This window comes from Coregonus lavaretus (assembly GCF_964263955.1).
Source record: "Coregonus lavaretus genome assembly, chromosome: 28".
In the NCBI taxonomy this organism is placed as follows: Eukaryota; Metazoa; Chordata; class Actinopteri; order Salmoniformes; family Salmonidae; genus Coregonus; species Coregonus lavaretus.
This window is the reverse complement of record NC_140015.1, coordinates 19,167,089-19,185,153: the sequence shown is the minus strand read 5'-3', so window position 1 is coordinate 19,185,153 and position 18,065 is coordinate 19,167,089. Positions and strand designations below refer to the sequence as shown.

The following is an 18,065-nucleotide window of genomic DNA, read 5'->3' as shown; positions in this document are numbered from 1 at the left end:
TAAAAAGGTAATTTCTGTTTGAACTGACACATGCAGCGTTTACCGTGAATGCAGTCTCTGTGAACACGGGAACATTGCCTTTAAATTTCAATCACGCTGTAGCGCGGATCTTCAGCGCATTTGTGACTGAACGCATCGCTCTCACTTGGGTCTTATAACTGTTGCTCTGATATGTGGGACCAGATTTAATCCACTCCCGAGTGGCGCAGTGGTCTAAGGCACTGCATCGCAGTACTAGCTGTGCCACTAGAGATCCTGGTTTGAGTCCAGGCTCTGTTGCAGCTGGCCGCGACCGGGAGACCCATGGGCGGCGCACAATTGGTCCAAGGTAGGGTTTGGCCGGCAGGGATGTGGGTTCGTTTCCCACGGGGGGCCAGTATGAAAAAAATATATATAAACATGCATTCACTAACTGTAAGTCACTCTGGATAAGAGTGTCTGCTAAATGACTAAAATGTAAATATATGCAGTGAACCTGAGCCTCACTGTCAGCAGTAGACAATTTAAGACACAGCAGGAGCGAGAAGGGTGTGTGTGTTTGAGAGAGACTGAGAAGAAAAGGAGTGCTAGAATGAAAGGAGAGACTATTGGGCTGAAAGAACCCATTTACGTACAATAAAAACCTAAATTAAATTGGAAATAAAAAATGAATGGCTTAAACAGTGTAATATTCAAAAGGACAGCATTCTTTGAAGCATTTAGTAAGTGTATTCATAGTTCATATACATATTGACAGGTTTCTAATACAGCATGTTTTCAATATCATACAAGAACAATAATAAAAAATGATAAGACAACACCACGTACAACTCACTTGTTTAGTTTATGGCAACGCTTCTTTTGGATGCATTTAGCATCTCTTCATCCATATCTTAAGTGTCATTGAGAAATGAAGTAAAGGTGAGGACTCCCAGTCCCAGTCATTCCAAAAACCCTCTAGATTCCAAAAGGTTTTGGTAATGCTTGCTAGCTTTTTGTCAGCCAAATGTGACTTTCTTTTCACATAAAACTCCACCCATATACTGAACAAGGTCCACCACAACGTCAACACTTGGTTCACCTGTCACTTGACATCTTCTCCCAATCAACATGGTCAAACATGGCAGGCATGCATTTGTGAATATTGTGATCTCCTCCTGTCAGGGTTCAATTGTTCTCTCAGCACATTATGAATATTTTGTTTGAAAAATAAGATCATGTCCATTCAATTTTCATGAATACTATCTGTACCGTAAAAACCCCAAGGATGAAAAATAAGAACACTTTTCAAAGGACCAAAAATGGACAATCAAATCCACATTTTCACACACATTCACTCTTATACATACGCACTTTGAAAGGCAACAAATGTCCATTCTCCAAGGCAATAATGTCATTCTGGCACCTCCCTCTCCAGGAATGATAAAATATCAAATGTTTGATAAATGATATGTTGACAAAATATAAATGGAGATAAATCCATTTCAGTAAATACTGATGCAGATACAAAATAATAATGATAACTAAAATAATGATTATGAAGGTTATGATAAAATACTACATACATTGCCGCTCCTTTCCTTCCAACTATAATGTCAACTTTTCACTCCAACGCTCTCTTACAGTCCTCTGGAGGGATTGCTCCCAATACTCTGATTCATAACATTTGGACAAAAAACATGATAGATAAAATGACGAGAGCCATGATGGAAAGAAGAGTTTGAGGGTATTTCCAGAAATTCTAAGTTTGCCTAGAGAGGCTGCTTGTTTCTTGTCTTCTTTTAAGAGGAAGTTCCTTTCTGTTCTGTCACTCGCAATGTCTCATTCTGTCCCACCTTGGTCTTCCTTTTTAGTCTTCCTCAGCGTTGCTTTGATCGGTTTTTCTTTTTAAAGTAAGGAGTTTTTATTTTTCTTAAATGTTTTAAAGTTAATTCCTGTTCAGAAATGTTACAATCCTCTTTTTTCTCTGTCATCATAGTCCATCTGTCAATAGATGCACGTCCCATCCTGTTTAGGGCTGTTTGTTTCACTGACAATCCTCATCGTCCAAGCATACCTAGGAAAGGATACAAAAAGCAAGTGTGTATTGACACCAGGGATTACACAACCCTGTGTGTGGTCGAAACAGTGGGCATTTCCAAATCTATGATGAGCAGAATAAATGTTTTGTAACTTGATGTTACCTTGAAGCGTACGATATAAACAAAAATAATAATCAGCCCTGGGCTAATAAATATTTGGCTTTATCTTTGACAGACAATTTTTTGGGTTTAACAATTTGCTAATTTGAGGATAATTTGGGGGGATATGAACACAAAAAAAAATAGAACAGGATGCTCAGTCGTATACCAATCAAATATTAGTATTTTCAAATCCTTAAGAGCGTTGTAACATTAATTTCGGTGCCCTCTCGCACAGTCGCACCACTGCCTTTTAAACTTACCGATCCTATACTCCTGCGTCTCTTCCTCCTCAGTGTCTCTCTCAGCCTCTCTCAGACTGCTCAAGGTACACAGACTTAGCTGGCTGACTGCTCTGGGGAAACTGCAGAATATAAGAGGGGGGGGCAAAGGAGAGAAGGTCATTAAAGTGGTAATAACTATAGTAGCAGAATTTAGTTTCTTAATAACTATAGTGGCACATGAGATAAAGGACTTTAAAATATATTAACACAATGAAGAGTCACAAATATTTGGTTTCCCTAGGAATTATATAATAACCAACCTCTCCCTCTTTACCTTGTGCTTCGGACATCGTAGTGAAAAGTTCTCTTCATTCAGAGAGCAGTCTGAGGAGAGGAGAAGGAAAAGTGATACAAATGACGTAACATAACTATCAACTCATAAAATTATAAACACTCAAACTTTCATAATTGGGTACTATTGTTATAGTTACCGTAGGCAGTGGGAGGTAAGGTTTAGGGCACAGCATACGAGTAATGAGATATAACATATTCGGTATTAAGGAAATGTTTTGCTGCTCTTACCTGCATCCATGGCACACGGGTAGTGATATCTCAGTGTGCAGCCTTTGCTGTAACAGCCGAGGGTTGAGCCAACCATTTCACAATATGAGCAGACCTGAAGACAGACAGACATAACATAGAGAATAACAGAAGAGAGAGTGCAAAAAGTTGAATCAAGTTTTAAGTTAAATTGATTTAACTTAAAACTGGGGGACTTCTGAGAACCGCTTTAGGCATATTGAGCTGAAAATAAAAATCTATATATAGTAACCAATATCATTACATTGTATACTGAGAAAAAGATTACTCACTGTGTCTCTGGCACCATCTAGTGCCTCCTGTAGGCCATACAGTCTTCCATTGACCAGGTAAACCCCACTGGCCCAGACCATGCATGCCTCATGCACCCACAGCTCCTCTGGGTCCATAGGCATCTGAGGAAGTTGGGCCAGCTGTGCCAAAGGCCCAAGGGAGTCTAAGGTTGGGGGAGGAGGCTGGAATGGCAATGAGGCTTTGCTGTTGGATGGCACCATTCTTGGGGAATCCTCACTGGATTTCTGTCTCCTTTTAAATCTCGGGTGCGATGTCAGCTTTCTGTGTTGTGGCCTTTGTTGAGCGTCTTCTGTCTGCTGTTGCTGGCATGGTTGGTTTTGCTGACTGTAAGTGGGCTCATTCTGAGGTTCAGGTTGTTTCCTTAGCTCAGTAATTGGTTTTAACTCTGGAGGCATGTCCCAATTAAGAATTGTTGTCTTGTTGGTGGTGGTTTTAGCAAGTTTGTTGGCCAGATAAAGCATCTCCCCTCCACCTGCTGGAGAGGCAGTGCCAACAGCAGTGGCAGGGGAAGTTGTATTTGTCGCTTGGCTGAACATGCAATCACTATAAGTTGAGGACTTGATAGTTGGCACATCTTGCAGTTGAGGGCCCTGGGTTGAAATGGTGTCTAGATTTAGCACATTTCTACTCATTCCAGTAGTTACAAGACTCTGTCGAATCTGGGGTTGATTCTTGGGAAGCCTTGTAGCATATTCAGGAGGGTAGTAAGGTCCATAGAGATCCCCAAGGTTTTTGTAATTGGCCCATTTCTGGCACAGGCAGCAGAGAAGACGGCCAGAATGAACTGATTCAGTAATCACAGGGCCTGGTAGAAGGTACTCAGATGAAGGTAGAGCCTTTCCTGTCTGGAGGGCAGAGTCTACTTCCTCCAGCTCCCTCTTCTCTTTGACCCTCTCAATTTCTCGGTCTCTCCTAGGCAGTTGAGACAAAAGAGCTGAGGTCAAAAGAGCTTCAATACCACTACTGGTTGCTTTCCCTCCAACTGCACTACGCTCTCCCTTCATCTTTTCCTCTTCACCATTCACAATTGTGCACACGGCTCCTATCTCAGCTACTTTCCTCTCCACATGTATGTACGGAGCAAAGGCACACTTGCTATTATCAGGAAAAACTCTGCTGTTATCAAAATGTTCTCCTCCTCTTGTAGCCGCTTCCAGGTCATCTTTGGCCGCCGCTGCTGCTACTCCTCTTCTCCTCCTCCTCTGCCTACCTCTTGATCCCACTCCCTCACTCTCGTCTTTCACCCCCCTTTGTTTCTGGCGGACTGATTTCACCTCCGTCTCTGGCTGAGTGTCCTCACTTTCAGCATCCACTTTAACTGCTTGGGTCAAGACTGGTGGAATCTCAGGAAGAGTCATTTTCTGATCAGTCTGAGGAGTGACTGATGGGGCAGAGGCTGTAGTGCTGGGGCTTGGGGCTACCTGTGGGGTAACAGTTGCAGGAGATTGGGTGGGTGGGCCAGACAGAGCACTTGGGCTCGCATTCTGTGCCTGTGTGGCTTGAGCACGTTTCTGCTTATTCACACTTCCAACAGGCCTTCCCTTCTTCTTGCCTGATGGGAAATAGCCTTTAGGTACAGAATTGTCTGATTGTTTGGAATCTTGTGGTGACCCTGTCATTGCCAAACATGCCCTTGGAGAAGTTTGATGTGGCTGTCTTAGCAAGTGCCCTTGAGCCTGACTGTGGTGTGGTGGGGTGGTTCCATAATAGTCACTGCTACTGTAATCATCAAATCCCATCCCAGTTTCTTCAAGTTTTTGTCTCAGAAGGTTAGCAGCAGATTGTTCACCTCTTCGAGTCTCAAGTTGCTGGTAAGTATTAGTGAAATGTTGAATATCAGACAAGGCAGATGAAGAAGGTGGGGGGGAGCCCTGTACTGGACAAGGTAGTGGTGGAGGTGGGGGTAAGGGGCCTAACAAGGTGAAGTCAGCGGGTATCTCTTTATCTCTATCACCAGTACTAGATGCTGCAGTCCCTAACCCAAAGTCAAAGTCTGGCTGCAAAGATTTTGTAACAGCTCCTGTTGTGCCACGTTTAAGAACTTGTGATGTCTGGTGAGGATCACAGGGGTATGCGGTGGGAGGTAACGGTCCAGTCTCATCAACCCCTCTGTAGGGCATAATGTCACTTAATGAGAGACTTTCATCTAGATAAGGTAAGCATTCCTCTTCGTCCTGTGTGTCAGTAAACTGTGACATTTCAGTGTGAGAAAATCCAGCAAAATAATTTGAGTCAACATCGGCATGGCTGCTGTTAGTAGATTTCTTCACATTTGGTGTAATTTTCTGAACAATAGCCTCCAGTTTCAAACCTCTCCCTTTTCTTGGAGGCAGACTCTTTTTACCCTGAACAGGTGAGGAGGATTGTGAATAAGTGTTTTGTCCAGGTGTGGGACAAGGAGTATTAGGTGAACCAAGTGTAGTTATATCTGAACTGGATGAGTCATCTTCATTTTGGAGGCTGGATTCAGAGTAGGCCAAAGGTGAGTGATATGAACTAGGGGCACTCCTTTGCTGGGATATATCCTGATGCTGCCTCTTGGCAGGGATAGGGGAAATGAAAGATCGAACTCTCCTCCTCAACATTAACGGATTAGTGTCCCCAGAACCACCAGTTTTATTTGGTCGATGGCTCTGTGGCATCACTGAATTGACATTGCCACCAATACTGTGACCAGCTGTTTTCATGGAATTGGGTGTAGGTGTTGGATGGAGTGATTTAAAGATTTCTTCTGTAACCACTCGGGAGACAGCTGATTCAAGAATGTTGGAGACTGGTGGAGCTGTTGGAACCAATTGGGGGGAAGCAGGAGGTGGCTGTTGACTTCTCTGGTAAGGGTCCCCCTCCAACATCCCTACACTCTCTCTACCAGAGTGTGTTAACTCCCACATTTTCATGTCATAGTAAGTGTTCTGATGAGGAACTTGCTGGTTAGTGAACGGTTGGCGATTGTGCAAAATGTCAGTTGGAGACTGCATCCTTTGTCTCTGCTCTGAATGACTGAGTTTATGTCTACCTGGAGAAGTACTGGACTGCATCATATCCTTGGTGGGTCTATTAATGGTAGCTGCCCAATCAAGTCTGTCATCCAAGTCATGAGCATGGGGGTGAGTATACATTTGTAATTTGTTTGTGGATTGTGGGTTTTGTAGTTGAGTTTGGGGTGAGTGGTAGGGATTGTGGGAGTGAAAATGAGGGTTACGTGGCATCATATTGCCCTCTCTTGTATCACCAAACCTATAACCAGGAAAGCCACTGGCATGCCCTGTAGATAAATCTACCCCATGTGGGTATGACTGACGTCTTGATGGTGAAGACAGAGGGTTGGTGGAAGAGGGATAGTGAGAGGCTTGCTGCGGATGTCGAGAGGGCATGGTGGTGGTCAAATCAATCTTACCTCTTCTAAAAGGCTCGGAATTCATAACCACAGATGGGTGTAGAGCCTTGTTATGATGCTCAATATCAGTTTCCTTGGTTGTAAGACCACTATGATGGACAGCCTCTGCAGTCTCCGTTGATGCTACCTTCATTCCAACTGCTCTTTTATCTCCCATCTCCTTGCTGTTCCCTATATCATTTGTTGATGGCTGTTGGATCACAGAGGCACCAATTGGACTTTTTTCCCGCTCTCTTTCATGTTCCCTATCCCTTTCTGGTGTACTGCGGCGATTTGGACAAACATCACATATAACAGAGCGGCGCTCTTTAGATGGAGGTAAAAGGGAGGCCGTCGACATTTGAGACTCAATTTGACCTATGGTTCCAACACTGCCCGCTAGCGGCTCTGTTTCCTGCAATAGGAGTTCTTGCACAGCTGATGATGAGCTGGGCAGACCTGAAGGGGGTTTCCTGTGAGGTAACGAGTAGTCGGCTAAATTGATGTGCTTTGGTGGAGGTCCAGACAGAAACTCTGTAGACTGTGGCATATGGGTGGGGTGACGCTGAGGTGTTGCCATTTTATTTTTCTCTGAAGAAGCACTGTGAGATCCCTTAGTACTTACTACTTCAGACCTCAAAGAGGAATGAGGTGATTCTGGTACTAAATTAGATCCAGGCCCCTGGCGCTGATTTAGTTGAAGAGGCTTTCCAGGGCTGGTCATTCGGGAGGGGTGGGAAGTGATCTCTCCAACTCCAGTTTGGGCTCTCATACTTTCAGCCATGCCATACGGATGCCTGGTTTGGTACTCTTGCCGAGTCATATTTTGAGCCTGGAGATGGGCAGTTGGTGCCTGTTCAGATCGCCCATAGCGCCGGTCTAAGTGATAACCCTGTAGAACCTCCTGCAAGAGGCTTGGAATTGGCTGTTGGAGTTGAGAATTATCATCATGTCCTCTTGCTCCTGATCCTTCTCCTCTACTCACTGATCCCTCAACCGTAGTACCCGCGACATCCTTGGTGTGTTCAGGGCCATAATTGGGCTTTGGCTGATGGAAGCCTTGATACCTTGAATTTGATCCCATTACACTCCCTGGACTAGGTCTCCTGCTGTTCTTCAAACCCATGGCAGTACCATGTGGTGACTCTTGGTAACCATATTTCTGAGGACCTGAGGGGGGATGATTTTGAGGGACAGACGTCCCAAAGTTAGATTTCTGGGGAACTTCATGATGAGAGGAATATACACTCAAATCCATTCCTTCCTCCCCATTATGACTACTAGACTCTCTAAAGAAGCTGTCTGAATGTTTCTCCTCTAAGCAGTTGGCTTGTGTATGTGTAGCTTTTTCTGGATTTTTTACCTCACAACGAGTTGACACAATAACACCTACTCCACCAGCATTTTGCTGTTCCTCAATATTTAGATCTTGATTGGAGTTGTCCAAATCTCGTGTCTTACATCGTTTTCCATCCTTCTCATCACCCTTTTTGTTGCGCAAGGAAGAGCGATCCAATTTATTTTCTTTGTCCTGCCCATCTTGTCGTATGTGTCCCTCTCGGGTCTGCTCTCTACCTCCCTCTCCATGGGTGCTTTTTTCATTTTTTTCAATCACCCCTTCACTTTCATCTTTAATTCCTTCATATTTCATTTCCCTTGTTTTCCTAAGGCCATTTTTTGTATTAACATCAGTGGCACCAGGCTCAGAAACACAGTTTGAGTGGAACTGAGGAGCAGGATAGGGAATGGGGCATGAGGGAGTAGAGGAAACAGGAGGGCGAGAATGTACACTTGGACCAGGCTCAGCAGATTGAGGAGTAGAGGGAGATGACGATGAAGGTGTCCATGTTTCAGCTGTCTTTCTTTCAGAAACATCTGATCGATTCAGAGATTGTTTTGTAGAAGATTCCGTGAACATCATCTTCCCTTGTGAACCCTGATCACTCTTTCCAGTATGGGATTGATTTTGACTTGAACCCATGGACATTTGACTCTGAGATAGAGGAGGATAGTAGCCAGTTGGTTCCGATCCACTGCTTGCTCCACTCATCTGCCGCATTCTAGATTGTTCCCCCTCAGAAAACTGCTCATCTCGTTCCTCTTTGGCCCTTGATGATACTCTTTCAGACACCAGAAAGGAATCTTCATCACCTCCAGCCTCAGAGCTAGCACCTTCACCACCACCTATCCCACTGCTTGAGGCAGCACTGACACTTCGACTCCTTGGTTGAGTAGAGGGCATGGCTTGTAATGCCTGCTGCATTTGACTTTGTCCATCTTTCCCCCTTCTATGTGACATCAATGTGTCAGTGAGAAGCATATGTTGCACTGTGTTGGGTAAATTTGCTACCTGTGATGTCAACGCATTTAGACTGTTCAGGCCAGGGTCTTGCATGAGTTTGTCAAGAGGAGAAGATGAATAGACAGACGAGGATGACCCTTCTTCACGTGATCCTTTTCCTGTACCTGCACCCATTCTGCTTCGGTTTGAGACTGAGTGACCACCTCCAGCACTTGTATTCAGACCAGCAGCTTTGTTACTGCCACTGCTGCCACAACTACTGATGCTGCTGTTAGAGTTGGGTGTGGGACTCAACTGAGGCATAGCCTGCAGTAACCGACTATGGCTGCTACGAGGGTTTGGGGGAGGAGGATGTGATGGAACATGTGATAGGGGACATGAAGGGTTTCCATGACCTTCTGAGACACCCATCAACGGGGAAGGTGAGGAGCTACAACTGGGAGACTGCACTGCAGAGGCAGCTGGAGAGGGGTTAGATATAGGGCTGAAGTTTTGGTTAATCTGGCCCTGTTGGGGTTGAGAGCGCATTGGTGATTTGGCGACTTCTTGACACGCTTGATGAGGCATTCCGGGATTGGCGGATTGGTGATGTTTAGAGTATACAGAACCTGGTGGAGGGGCATGATGCTGCATTTTGAGAGAGTTGTCGTAACCTATTCCTAAATTGTGCTGAGAATTGCGGTGATGGAGGGTGGCTTGTTTGTGGAGTGAATGAGTTTGTGGGGAGTATGAGGGATAACTTGAAGAGTGGTAACTCTGTGCAACATTCTCCAGTGATCCAACACTGTTTGTTTTAGCTGAACTTGAAATTGAGTTTGAATTAGAGTTCATATTAGGAGTGTTGTTGACTTTAGGTTCAAATCCACCACCACTGCTGGCCCCATCATGATATCCCTGTGGTGGGGAGCTGTACATTCCTGATGACCCTGTGGATGCACTACCCTGTGGGGAGTAGTGTGAGAACTGTGGAGGCATTCTGTGTCCAGAGATGGGATAAGTCCTATGCTGCTGTCCATGTTGCAGAGCTTGATGGGCGGGGTAATTCTGCCCATGTTGGCGGTGCTGCATCTGAGGCCCTGATGCTGGCTGCATTGCAGGGTTCTGACCCATTTTGTACTGATGGGAGGGGGAAAATGCTCCAGCACCACTGCTGCCACTGCTACTACCACCACCTGAGCCAGCTGTAGAACCATAGTCCAAAGGATAGGGAGACATTATCCCGGAGGACGATCCGGAGCTAGTTCCAGCTTGTCTGTACTGCTGAGGTATATGTCCATCCATATTTGAGTACCCAAAACCTGCCCCATATGCCATACCTCCTCTTCTATGTCTGTCCTTTCCACCCATTGCAAAATAATAATCCATTGTTTCCTTTCGGTAAGGGTTGCTACTACTCCCACTGTGAATATTACTGTGTGATGATTCCCCAGCTCTGTTTCTTGCATCATAAGCAAGCATATGACCAGCCTGACTAGGGTGGTGGTGCCCTCGATGGAGTAGGTGTCGACTGTGACTTTGAGGGTTTAGGGGTGTTTGCTGTTGCATCCCAGTGTAGTCATCTGTCATCCTTGGGGATATCTGGGGGTCTGTTGACTGTGGTGGGTAAGCGGAGCCACCTCCACCCCTACTAGTAAATCCAGGAGGAAGAGCTGGAGGTGCTGGACTGTTGGGGAAATTCTGCATGTTTTGATGGATTTTTATGAATTCTTTGAGGGAATGTTTTTTGTTCTGTAATGGCAGTTACTGTGTCAGTTGACTTCGTAGGCTTGCAGTTAAATGATGGTGGAGAGTCCAACAAAGTCCAGCAGAGTTGAAGCAAGTGACTTTATCACAAATGTTTTATCACACTTGTAGCAGCAATTGAAGATGAAGCAAATACTGAGGCTTGAGCAGAAAATGAGCAGTAATTTTCTATTAGATGCAACTCCAAAGAACTTCTGAAATCTGCTGATGATGTAGAGTAACTCCTTTATAGTTGTAATAGTTGGAGAACTGAGTCCAAATTACAACAAAATATCAGTTTTGGTGTAGCAAATGTAGTAGCGATTTCAATGTTAAAAGGATATGATACAGATGTTGTAGTTTGGCACTAAATGTGAAAATATCAAGTGCAGGAGAGACAACAGCACCTGAAATAATAGGCCTTAAAGTCCTTTCCACTGTAATAAGAGCACAGGCAAAAACAGTTAAGTTAAAATTGCAGTGGGATTCAATGGTGTCCCATGTGCAAAAACTTGTCAAGAGTAACTGAGTCACTGCCTTTTAGACTGCTGGACTGTCATTACAGAAATTCTTCAGCTCTGGCAGGAGTAGCCTATGTGAAACAATAACGCTTCCCTCACGTAGGTTTGCATGTATTTGGCTAGCACCTGTGTAGAAACATCCTCAGAAATGCTAGCCAATACTTTTATCCAATAAATGTCCAAAAGGAAAAAAAATACACTGACATTCGTGTGTTCTTGTTGAGATGAATACTTTCTGAAATTGTCTCATTTTTTTGTAATTCCTTTAGATTTTTTGACATATGTAGTTGGATTGTAGAAAAGTCTTTGGTCCCCAGTTTCCCCCAACTGTAGTTCTTCTTCACCTTATATTTGTTCAGTGTTTATCTTGCTGCACTTTTATATCTCCCACACTTTTCTGTCTTACCTTATTTTCTTTTTCTTTCAATCATTATTCAAATTGACCATCTCCCATACCAATGTCCATTTAATCAGCTTGTTCTTGTTTTTCTTTTGCAGTTTCTCTCCAGTATTTCCATCCATGTGAGTCCATCTCTCTTCAGTTGTTTATAGGAGCCCTGTGGAAATCTGAAAGAACAGAAGAAGAAACAAAAATAACTGTCTGTGTGCCACAATGACCACATAGCCTATACGCTTTTACATCCAAAAATGCTGTGTGGGTTTTTGTAGACAAAGTAACTACAGTGGGTTTGTTGTTAACCATTGCATAACCCATGACTCTTTCTCACTGTGTTCCTTAACATATGCCACATGGTCTATTTTCCTAAAGTATTGTACTAACTGTAGCTCTTACTGTAGAAATAGTCACATATCATCTGCAATACAATGAATCAGGTGTCAACGTGTCCAACTTTATAACATCATACTGTAATTACACTATAGGCCCACCTGCCCATGTAATTACTATATAAATAAATACACAGGTATTAGGGCACTTGTTGTAAAGTGGTATCAAACTAAAATGTGCAAAATCACAACTACCGTATTTTCCGCACTATAAGGCACACCGGATTATAAGGCGCACCTTCAATGAATGGCCTATTTTAGAACTGTTTTCATATATAGGGCGCACCGGATTATAAAGCGCATAGAATAGAAGATACTGCAGTCAAACGTTTGACTGGGGTTGCGTTATGCATCCACTAGATGGAGCTGTGCTAAAGGGAATGTCAACAAAACAGTCAGATAAAGTCAAACTTTATTAAGCGTTCTGACAACTCCGTTCACTCCCATGGTAACGTTGTTCAAACGTTAATGTGCATATTAACAATATCTCCCAGCCTTGCTCACTCTTCTCCCAAACGTGGAGGGGAACTTTTCCCTGATTCAGTAAACACATAGTAAAAGAAACAGTCTGATACCACTAAATCAAACGTTAGTGCATAACTCAACATTGTTCAGTTACGTATAACACGTAAAGCTCACTTTTTCAGTTCATTCCCCGTCCACGAATCCCTCGAATTCTTCTTCTTCAGTGTCCGAATTGAACAGTTGGGCGACTACGGCATCCAACCTGCCCGGCTCCCTCTCGTCATTATCCGAGTCAGTGTCGCTGCTGTTGCCTGGCAGTTCAGAGATTATTCCTGCCTTCGTGAAAGCTTTGACCACAGTTGAGACGGATATATCAGCCCAGGCATCCACGATCCATTGGCAGATAGTGGCGTAAGTCGCCCGGCGCTGTCTCCCCGTCTTGGTGAACGTGTGTTCGCCTTCTGTCATCCACTGCTCCCACGCAGCTCGCAGTCTAACTTTGAACGGCCTGTTGACACCAATATCTAGCGGCTGGAGTTCTTTAGTTAATCCACCCGGAATGACGGCAAGCTCCGAATTAGTTTGCTTCACTTGTTTTTTGACAGCATCGGTGATATGGGCGCGCATTGAGACGTAGATCAATAGGGACGGAGCTGTGTGGAAAAATCCACCCGGTCTCTTGACGTAAATTTCTCTCAGCCACTCACTCATCTTTTCCTCATCCATCCATCCCTTCGGGCTAGCTTTGATGACGACGCCCACTTGAACGTTTTCTTTTGGCAAGGTCTTCCTCTTGAAAATAACCATGGGTGGAAGTTTCTGGCCATTAGCCTGGCAGGCGAGAACTACAGTGAAGGATGACTTCTCATTCCCTGTGGTGCGTACAGACACCGTACTGGTCCCCGTTTTCTCCACAGTGCGGTTCACGGGAATATCAAAGGTGAGTGGAACCTCGTCCATGTTGGTGATGTGCTCTGGCCGGATCTTCTTTTCAGTGATCTTCTTTTTGCAGTATGCGCGGAAAGTGACCAGCTTTTCTTGGTAATCTTTTGGCAGTTGCTGCGAGACGGTAGTTCGTGTGCGGATGGAGAGATTATGTCTTTTCATAAAACGAAAGCACCAAGAAGGACCGCCTCGAAATTCATCGATGATCATGTCCCGTGCTAGCGCTGTTGCCTTCATTCGAATAGTGACTGTAGAGACGCTTCTACTTGCTGCTCTCTGTTCAACAACCCACTGTTCGAGTTTGTCCTCTAACTGTGGCCATCTCGCTTTGTTCCCTCGGAAACTCTGTTTAGTCTTCTTTACTTGGCGCAGGTCATCTTCTTGCTTCCTCCACTTCCGTACCATTGATTCATTAATGTTGAATTCTCTCGCTGCTGCTCTATTCCCATATTCTACTGCGTGACCGACAGCCTTGAGCTTGAACTCTGCGTCGTAAGCGTGTCTCTTGAAAGGTGCCATTTTGGGGTCTTTATACACACACAAGTGGTGTGGGACTGTGAGTAAGCACAGTACCGGTGTTTACTGACTACGGTAGCCGTAATGCTGCAAGCGGTGCGGCTTTGTAGTTTACCAGTCGTACTGAAACATTTCATTATTATTAAATTGTTTTTATTGGTTTTTCATACTGAAACATTTTGACAGAGCGCCTTGAGCGTGTACAACCAGTATGGATCAACCAATTAACCAATTGATCCATATATAAGGCGCTCCGGATTATAAGGCGCACTGTCGTTTTTTGAGAAAATTAAAGGCTTTTAAGTGCGCCTTATAGTGTGGAAAATACGGTATATGATTTTGAAGGGCAACATTTGTCCAAACGGCGACAATATACCGTATTTGTAATGTGTCAACTGCCACTGCTGTGTATGTTCAATTCCTGATAATGCATGTAACTCAAACATCCATGGAATTGCACAAAAACGAAAGGCACTAGAGAGTAAAGGGTAAATCCATATGAATTCAATTACTTTTTGACAGCATCCCTTTTGATTAAACAAAACTTTCCATACATATTTGCCCCTGGAATAAGTGGTCAAAAAGTGACTTTTTGGACCTGAATGCCAAAACATTCAGGAGACAGAGGTGCTCAAAGTTGATCCATTCCGCATACCCCACCACAACAAGAGACATTAGGTTAGGGACGATACCAGTATCGCGATACTTGTTAGTATCAAGCAAAGGGAAAAAAACACAAAGAGGATTTAACTTATTTAGGAAAACAGCCCTAATGTTGGAAACAAACATCATTATGTTGTCATCCAGATTCACATGTATTTATTTTCCAAGCTTTAGCACACAATATGTTACATACAACAGGTTTTTAAAGGACCAAAGAGTTTTGCGATATTGGTATCGTCCCAGCCCTATGAGACATCCATGTCTTTATCACTGGAAATGATAAACGGTTGAGGTTGATATCACTTAAAAGCAGGGTTGTCTATTTTATAATTTCTTGAGAAAAATAATCTAAATAAATTATTATTTGTTGTTGCTTAGACCCTACTTTACATAATCTGAAGTTTTTGTGTTGTGCCCGCCATCGGTTGAGACACAACATGCTCTTGAATACAGGGTGGGCGTCATTTAAATAATAGAAATTGAATTCAGACCACTGCAATTTAACTGGTACACCATTGAAATTGAAATGAAATTTGTACTTCTAATTACTACCACAAAGATGGCCGCCGGTCCACCCACCGTCAAGTGTCAACTTAAATGGTCATGTCTATTCTATTATCTATATTTCTATGATTTCAATAGGTTTCCTACGGAGGATTGACAGTGTTATTTAAACCAACTGATATTACCATTCAAGTCAACATTCTCTGATGTGTGGACCATTTGAAAGTCGAAATGTCTATTTTGTTCCCATTTTAGTACATTTATCAGCCAAAACATCCACCCTGTATTCAAGAACATGTTGTGTCTCAACCGATGGTGGGCACAACACCAAAACCTCAGATGATAATTAGATAAGAGTTTTTATAAATAATTTGAGATAATTGGCATTTAAGAAAAAAATAAAATTATAAAACAGTTTGACAACCCTGTTTGCAAGCTTTTAAATATAAATCTCAAAGGTTTATTGTTTCCAGTGAATGCAAAATAGGTCAACTTTGACCACCTTTATCTCTTGAATGTTTTGGGATTCAGGTCAAAAAAGTCACTTTCTGAGCACTTCTACAATGGGCAAATATGTACAGTGGGGGAAAAAAAGAATTTAGTCAGCCACCAATTGTGCAAGTTCTCCCACTTAAAAATATGAGAGAGGCATGTAATTTTCATCATAGGTACACGTCAACTATGACAGACAAAATGAGAAAAAAAATTCCAGAAAATCACATTGTAGGATTTTTTATGAATTTATTTGCAAATTATGGTGGAAAATAAGTATTTGGTCAATAACAAAAGTTTCTCAATACTTTGTTATATACCCTTTGTTGGCAATGACACAGGTCAAACGTTTTCTGTAAGTCTTCACAAGGTTTTCACACACTGTTGCTGGTATTTTGGCCCATTCCTCCATGCAGATCTCCTCTAGAGCAGTGATGTTTTGGGGCTGTCGCTGGGCAACACGGACGTTCAACTCCCTCCAAAGATTTTCTATGGGGTTGAGATCTGGAGACTGGCTAGGCCACTCCAGGACCTTGAAATGCTTCTTACGAAGCCACTCCTTCGTTGCCCGGGCGGTGTGTTTGGGATCATTGTCATGCTGAAAGACCCAGCCACGTTTAATCTTCAATGCCCTTGCTGATGGAAGGAGGTTTTCACTCAAAATCTCACGATACATGGCCCCATTCATTCTTTCCTTTACACGGATCAGTCGTCCTGGTCCCTTTGCAGAAAAACTGCCCCAAAGCATGATGTTTCCACCCCCATGCTTCACAGTAGGTATGGTGTTCTTTGGATGCAACTCAGCATTCTTTGTCCTCCAAACACGACGAGTTGAGTTTTTACCAAAAAGTTATATTTTGGTTTCATCTGACATTCTCCCAATCCTCTTCTGGATCATCCAAATGCACTCTAGCAAACTTCAGACGGGCCTGGACATGTACTGGCTTAAGTACGGGGACACGTCTGGCACTGCAGGATTTGAGTCCCTGGCGGCGTAGTGTGTTACTGATGGTAGGCTTTGTTACTTTGGTCCCAGCTCTCTGCAGGTCATTCACTAGGTCCCCCCGTGTGGTTCTGGGATTTTTGCTCACCGTTCTTGTGATCATTTTGACCCCACGGGGTGAGATCTTGCGTGGAGCCCCAGATCGAGGGAGATTATCAGTGGTCTTGTATGTCTTCCATTTCCTAATAATTGCTCCCACAGTTGATTTCTTCAAACCAAGCTGCTTACCTATTGCAGATTCAGTCTTCCCAGCCTGGTGCAGGTCTACAATTTTGTTTCTGGTGTCCTTTGACAGCTCTTTGGTCTTGGCCATAGTGGAGTTTGGAGTGTGACTGTTTGAGGTTGTGGACAGGTGTCTTTTATACTGATAACAAGTTCAAACAGGTGCCATTAATACAGGTAACGAGTGGAGGACAGAGGAGCCTCTTAAATAAGAAGTTACAGGTCTGTGAGAGCCAGAAATCTTGCTTGTTTGTAGGTGACCGAATACTTATTTTCCACCATAATTTGCAAATAAATTCATTAAATATCCTACAATGTGATTTTCTGGAGAAAAAAATTCTCAATTTGTCTGTCATAGTTGACGTGTACCTATGATGAAAATTACAGGCCTCTCAAATCTTTTTAAGTGGGAGAACTTGCACAATTGGTGGCTGACTAAATACTTTTTTCCCCCACTGTATATATATACAGTGAGGGAAAAAAGTATTTGATCCCCTGCTGATTTTGTATGTTTGCCCACTGACAAAGACATGATCAGTCTATAATTTTAATGGTAGGTTTATTTGAACAGTGAGAGACAGAATAACAACAAAAAATTCCAGAAAAACGCATATCAAAAATGTTATAAATTGATTAGCATTTTAATGAGGGAAATAAGTATATTTCACCCCCTCTCAATCAGAAAGATTTCTGGCTCCCAGGTGTCTTTTATACAGGTAACGAGCTGAGATTAGGAGCACACTCTTAAAGGGAGTGCTCCTAATCTCAGTTTGTTAGCTGTATAAAAGAAACCTGTCCACAGAAGCAATCAATCAATCAGATTCCAAACTCTCCACCATGGCCAAGACCAAAGAGCTCTCCAAGGATGTCAGGGACAAGATTGTAGACCTACACAAGGCTGGAATGGGCTACAAGACCATCGCCAAGCAGCTTGGTGAGAATGTGACAACAGTTGGTGTGATTATTCGCAAATGGAAGAAACACAAAATAACTGTCAATCTCCCTCGGCCTGGGGCTCCATGCAAGATCTCACCTCATGGAGTTGCAATGTTCATGAGAATGGTGAGGAATCAGCCCAGAACTACACGGGAGGATATTGTCAATGATCTCAAGGCAGCTGGGACCATAGTCACCAAGAAAACAATTGGTAACACACTACGCCGTGAAGGACTGAAATCCTGCAGCGCCCGCAAGGTCCCCCTGCTCAAGAAAACACATATACATGCCCGTCTGAAGTTTGCCAATGAACATCTGAATGATTCAGCGGAGAA

At 43.5% G+C, this 18,065-nt stretch overlaps 1 protein-coding gene across 2 annotated transcripts; it reads right to left on the bottom strand.

The window, feature by feature from the left end:
• Positions 1-652: 652 nt before the first annotated feature.
• tcf20 (transcription factor 20) lies at positions 653-10,734 on the bottom strand. 2 transcript variants are annotated; one of them, XM_084145643.1, is made up of 5 exons: positions 3,256-10,734; positions 2,966-3,059; positions 2,718-2,767; positions 2,423-2,523; positions 653-2,035 (listed from the first exon to the last, which is right to left on the bottom strand). In XM_084145643.1, exons 1-4 carry the CDS (start codon positions 10,636-10,638, stop codon positions 2,464-2,466), a joined length of 7,587 nt encoding a protein of 2,528 aa, XP_084001769.1. In that variant the 5' UTR covers positions 10,639-10,734; the 3' UTR covers positions 653-2,035; positions 2,423-2,463. The 2 variants fall into 2 exon arrangements, with proteins under 2 accessions (XP_084001769.1, XP_084001768.1); XM_084145642.1 differs by having other exon boundaries at positions 692-2,035; positions 2,704-2,767.
• Positions 10,735-18,065: the final 7,331 nt, after the last annotated feature.

Bases quoted from the DNA above. Each gene is read 5' to 3' on its own strand.
- tcf20 (XM_084145642.1), bottom strand. From the start codon at position 10,638: ATGCAGAATTTCCCCAACAGTCCAGCACCTCCAGCTCTTCCTCCTGGA. The intron at 2,768-2,965 runs GTAAGAGCAGCA...TCCTCTCCTCAG, and splicing joins CCCGTGTGCCATGGATGCAG to ACTGCTCTCTGAATGAAGAG. The intron at 2,524-2,703 runs GTTGGTTATTAT...TATATTCTGCAG, and splicing joins CACAAGGTAAAGAGGGAGAG to TTTCCCCAGAGCAGTCAGCC.